Below are 6000 nucleotides of genomic sequence, written 5' to 3' on the forward strand. Positions count from 1 at the left end.
AGTCTCTGCTTTCTCACTGGAAGAGGACATTTTTATCATGGCAGCCTGGTTGTGACTTTGCCACAATAAAATCACCAGACGTGAAAAGTGAAAACTGTCATTTTCTGCTGCACGCACATGTTCAGCAGAGGCATTCCCACAGTCTATAGATATATTCATGTGTGTGAAAAACACAAATAAGGATGCTCAAACTGAGTCTAAGAAGAGACAAGCCGACGATAAGCTAACATAATCACTCACCACTCCAGGAAATCTGTCCGCCCATGCCAGCAGACAGTTTATGTCAGATTAGTGCTGATTGCTGCAGACTCCAGGGAGCACGCTAATTCAGATTCAAATATTACAGTCAGTATAGGAGGAGGGGGAGGGGGAGGAGAAGGAGGAGACATATTGCTAATGACGGAGATGGCCGGTTTCACCGCTATGTCTTGCCAAGTTAATAAATTCACTGCAGAGTTGCAATGTCTTAAGACTTTACAGTATATCCTCTGACATTCCAGTCATCAATGAATTAACTGCCCTCTCTGCTCTACGGCGGCATTCCATGTGCTCAGGAAAAGACAAATTTCCTTGAAAGAGTTGTGAAGCACGTAAACCCGTTTGTGTTTGACTCGTCCTTCAGCTCCTCCTTCCATATCTGCAGCACACATACTGTGAAAAGACACTGAAATGTGATCAACTCGTACAGAAAACACCTTGTAATCTCTGCGGGGCAGCGAAACAGAGGTCTCGAAACAGCGTTCATCTAATTTACTCCTTTGTAATCAAATAACAGGCCATAAAAGGCAACTTTGTTTAGCAACCATATGAACTCCAAAATACCCTCTGGCTATTTCTTGCGGCTCACAAGCATCCTATCATGTGTGAGCGCCGTGATGCTGCCGCAGTCCCTGCATTAAAGGAGCAGTTCAAAGAAGAAAACAAAGAGCTTTGGCTTGAGTCACAAGGTCAACAGACAAAAAAAGAGAGGAACGAGAGAAAGCCTCAAACAGAGGTCAAATGTTTAGATCGTGAATATTATTGCAAAACCAATAGCTATTTCTATGGTAACTGATCATTAAAGTCATTGATTCAGATGAAACCATAAACACGATGTGGTTCCAGTGTGAGAATTTATTACGTTTTTGGCTACAATAAGAAGGTCAGACAAACAATGTGTGTTATGTGTTAATGTCACCTTGAAGATTGTGGCATTGCCTAAAACTGTACTTTGTGTGAATGGCAGCCCATTTCTATTTTTTTAATGTGTTAAAGACTAAATTATTAAGTACAAAAGAATTAAATTGAACAACGTAAATGATAATTAGTCACAGCCCAGTAGGTGACTGTGTTCCTGCTGTTTGTGTCACTCCAGTCGACTCATACTGATGGAAGCCAGATGCCCCTCTTCTCTGAAATACCAAACTCAAACCACCTGCAGCTCCATCGCTGTTAGGAATTTACATAGATTAAATGCTGCCAGTACAACAAGCACATGTGGGCCTCTGAAGCAGGCAGTGGTAGCTATCATAACCCAACACTATGGACTCAAACCAGCTTTTACCCCTGTGTGAACCGCCTCCTGCCGCTCACACTACAGTGCTGGGCCAGCAGCGCTGAGCGTGATGGAACAAGATCAGTTAAGTAACAGCGTCCAGCCTCATTCACAATAACCCTGAATTTGCGCACGTAGAAGGAAAAGCACTGTTCGACAAACTGCAGGAATACGATTAAAGACACTAAAGAGAGACAGAGAGGGTTAGATTAAAAAGAAAATGATGATGGGATGGTTATGGCATGGGCTTGGCCATATGAGCTTCAACTGAACTGACCCCTTGACACTCACACAGCCACACACATTTCTCTCCAGCTCTAACTCAATTCTCTAATGACCATCACAAGCCGGAATCACATGTAAGCGTAGAAATCTGAGAATTAATCAGAGACATGCACTGTTGACTTTGTCTCTATCCCACTTTCTCCCACTTATCCTCCCCTCCTCCAAACTCTGATACATCACCGGTACAAACTTCTTGGACGTGACCTAGAAGTTTATTCACTTCTGCTGCTCTGGAGGTGAACTTGAAAGAGAGCGTAGCATCACCAGAGGAACTACCCAAAGCGAGCCTACAAGCTCTTAGCCCCGTCACTAAGCCAGCAGCAATTTCCCTTAACCAAGAACTTCAGATCGAATCACTGCCTACGAGGGTTTGTTCTAAAACAGGGTGAGACATAATTTCACAAGATCTGCACCAGAAACAGCAGAAACACATGGCACTGCAGAAACACAGCCTACTTCTGACAGCGTAAACTCTGGCATGACCAGCATCTAATTAGAGCATCGCGCAGTAATTTGACTGACCGTTCAACGTCTCTGTTATATAAGCTCATGGGTGGCGTGCCTCTGAGACCTGGCTGTCTATGAAGCACCCTTGTTCCTTCAGAATAAATCTCACCTGGGCACATACAGAAAGTTCGTATTAGGACAGGACACCGACTTTTTAATGGGCGTGTTGGCAAGGTGAGTGACACCTCTAATGGATGCGTTTAGTCGCTCGGTCGTCAATTATGCATGCTGCCAGGATCCAAGCGTGTGCCGTCTGGCGTGCGCGCAAGGATGCGCCGAGGGAGCTTCGGTACTGTAGAAGAAGTGCTTGTTATTTGATCCAATAATCATTACACGCGTCTTTTTTCTGCGGTCATTACTTACCAATAATCGCATCTGTTGTCAAAATAAAACGTTGCCACATCCTGAGTGCCGTTAGTGTGAAGCTGTGTCCTTGTAGCTTCACTCAGTCTCAGTCCACGGACTTTTAAACAGAAGATTTATCAGAATTTTTTTTTAAAATGGCTAACAGCAGACTTGTAAGAGTCCTGGAAGCATTTCGTGTGCATCAGAAGCTTCAAAGTCTGAAAGTCCTGAATCAAACTAGACTTCTGAGTTGGGCGGGACAAACAGGGAGGAGAAGAAAAAGTGGGCAGTGTCGCGGAGTGAGGGTTCCTGAGCTCTGAGGGTCGCTCGGCCGTTAATGTGAGCAGCGACACCATAAAAAGCAGGGTTGGGATGAAGGCATCTGCAAAAATCCGCACATCAGTCGCAAGTCTGTCAATGTGGCGTGCACAGAGCCTCCACGGCAAACGGGTGCGCTCCCCAACAGACGCGCACAGCAAGCAGCGCAACTGTGTGTGTTTCACTCCCTCTCCGCCCCTCCCTCCCGCTGTAAGACACGCTGTATAGCTGTTACTTACACACAACCATGGAGGAGAATAATGGACAGGTAGAGCAGAGAAGGATGAGGGACAGACATGCCAGGCAGGCAGCAGGTCAGTCACAAACAGAGCTAAAACAAAGCCATCCTGCATTTAGCCTAAGAGCTTTTAGATGAATATGTGTGAAGTCTTTCAGTGCTTCAGCTTGGTGCTTGAAAATTTTAAGGTTTAAGCTCCTTCTCTGCTTCAATGTGCTTTTAAAAAGTGTAGACTACCTGTTATGTGATTCTTTCTCTTAGTACAGCTGTTGCAGAACCTCCACCATGTTCCAAAAGACAAGCAAAACATACGAATTTCCTGTTCAACATGACACATCAAAATTAAAACCTTAAATAACGCACATGAGTAGCTCAAGTTACTGGGACTAAAGTCAAAGCCTGAATTATTGCTTCAGTCCCTGAACGTGGGTGTGGGAGTTTAATCATGCACAGGACTTTATAACCTATGTCAAGCCCATGGGAAAATCTTAGTACAAGTGGTGTCTGGAGACTACAACTCAGCAGTAAGACTAAAATAGGCTCAGTTTAACATACAGGGTTCGGTCCGTGTGGCAGCTCGTCCTTCTGTTTTCAACAGCAAAGTCATTAAAAAATTGAAAAAGATTTACAAAAATGAAGCTGTGCCAGTCTGACTGTGGAGGAAGGAAAGTTTTACAGGTTTCACTAAATCAGGGGTTGTCAAACTGTGGGTGGGGACCCACTGGTCATCGAGCTAGTCTAGATGGAAACGAAGTTGAATGAATATGATTTATGAAGAGGAAATAAACAAGAGTTCACTGATGCCATGGTGCAGTATCCTGTTTACGCCGCTCTAAATATTTTAAACAAAAAGTCTTTTAGGTTTTAGGGTTAAAGTGCACTTGTGAGTAACTGTCTGTGAACACATTCAAAAAGTGTGAAAAGTAGCAAACATGAACTCTAATTTATTGCAGAGTGAAAACTTTTACTAGACAACCACACAGCCCTTCGTGAACTGTAATCCCCGGTGTCCTGGATGACTTAGAAGCTTTCGTTATTGTATTGAAGATAGGAAAATAGGGCTTAAAAATGATCATCCAACATCTGTGTTAGTCCTACCCAAAGATGTCAGTAAAACAAAATTTTTGCATATGCAAAAAGCACACTATATGGAATTGTAAATATTATTTTACGCCTGTATTACACAACATCATATTGACAGAACGTTAATCAGTGACAACCCACGTGTTAGATTTGTTTACAGTTTTTCTCAGTCGCTTTGGTGCGTTTCTCAGAACACCATTAACATTTGCACAGCAGTTAGTGCATTTCCCAAAACAATTAGTGCAAACTGCAAAACCTAGTGGATAGCCTGCAAAAGCACGTCACATGCACAGAATTGATTATCCATACCTCAAAAGCAAGTATCTATGTCAATGAAACTGTCAGTGCCATCAAAATGAAAAGTCTTGACACCATCTTTATGAACAAGATAGTCAAATGGCATTGTCATGTTTCCACTATGACAGTTTATAATTTCAGTGTTTCCCATTGCAAAAACAATTGGTGACACCTGAAAATGCTGACGACAGCACTATGGCCTACCTGTACAGCCATCTGAAATGTGCAGTAAAGTCACTGTAGATGTTATGGGAGTCTTGGGAGTAACTGAGACACTGAATACGTACGTTTCACATTTCCATTGTGTAGAAGTGTTTGTAATCCTACAGAATTGTGCAAAAGAAAAATATGCTACAGTCACTTGTGCACTGTAGAATACATGTAAACATAAAATCACCCATTTGGTAGAGCTGTGCACTAATGTGAACAATAAACAGCACATGTAACAGTACAGTAAATCATTCTGGCACATCCAGACGTTCCTGTCTGTCTGGCCACATATTTTCATCTACATCACAACAGATGTTATCCCTCGCAATGCAGCGAGGAAAGTATCTCCTGGAGTGGCGAATCCATCCTCTGCAGGACCCTGCTGTGATGTCGTCACATGCTGCATCCATGGCTGCTAGCAGGGCCATTTGCTCATGTGGATTTCATTTTTCTTGAGTACTCTGTCAATTGTTGAAATTGAAACAGATTTAATATTGCCAAATACCGTGTAATTCTCTATGACAGCGCTTTGTATGTCTCTCAGCTTTATTGCATTGTTTGCAATGACCATTGCACAAATGGCTTCTTCTTGCTGTGGGGTAAAAAGGGGCCCTCTTCCGCCTCCGCGAGGTTGTCTTACAATCCTATGTGGTGCAGAGTAAACTTTTTGTGAAATTGCAAATACAGTACAGTAACATGTGATGTGTCTGAGATGGCACAGTACAGTGTATTACTGTTTGCATACCTGTTTTCCCTACGGAATGTTTGAATGATTGAACTGACAGTAGTTCTTCCAATATTGGGTTGCACCCTTCGACCAGCCTCCTCCATGGTGAGGCCGTGATTGACAACATGGTCCACAATTGTAGCCCTTATTTCATTAGGAATCCGCCTATATCTGCCTCTTCTCCCTCTTCCCCTTCCTCCCCGCATCCTCACCCCTCTTCCACGGTGCTGACCTTCCATTTTGTTTCACAGAAGTGTAGAAATGGTACACACTAGCTCCTGCGCAGTTTATATATGCTTGCCAATTGGGGATTCACAGGATTCATCCATAATTGACAGTGAACAAGTTGTTTGTCATTGGTTACAACTAAACTTTCACACGCCTCCTCATGAGTGACAGCTGTAATTCACCCGAGATCAATTGTTCAATTTCGGAGACATTTCCAGGAACAATGAT

The 6000-nt window shown here is 43.2% G+C and overlaps 1 protein-coding gene across 1 annotated transcript in view; it reads right to left on the reverse strand.

Moving 5' to 3' along the window:
- Window positions 1–3157, reverse strand: part of itga1 (integrin, alpha 1) — a 61131-nt gene extending 57974 nt beyond the window's left edge. The window contains exon 1 of the mRNA XM_026173499.1: window positions 2690–3157. Within this exon, the coding sequence (XP_026029284.1) occupies window positions 2690–2729 (40 nt within the window). The 5' untranslated portion in view covers window positions 2730–3157. The remainder of the gene's footprint in view (window positions 1–2689) is intronic.
- Window positions 3158–6000: the final 2843 nt, after the last annotated feature.

This window comes from Astatotilapia calliptera, chromosome 7 (assembly GCF_900246225.1).
Source record: "Astatotilapia calliptera chromosome 7, fAstCal1.2, whole genome shotgun sequence".
NCBI classification, from domain to species: Eukaryota; Metazoa; Chordata; class Actinopteri; order Cichliformes; family Cichlidae; genus Astatotilapia; species Astatotilapia calliptera.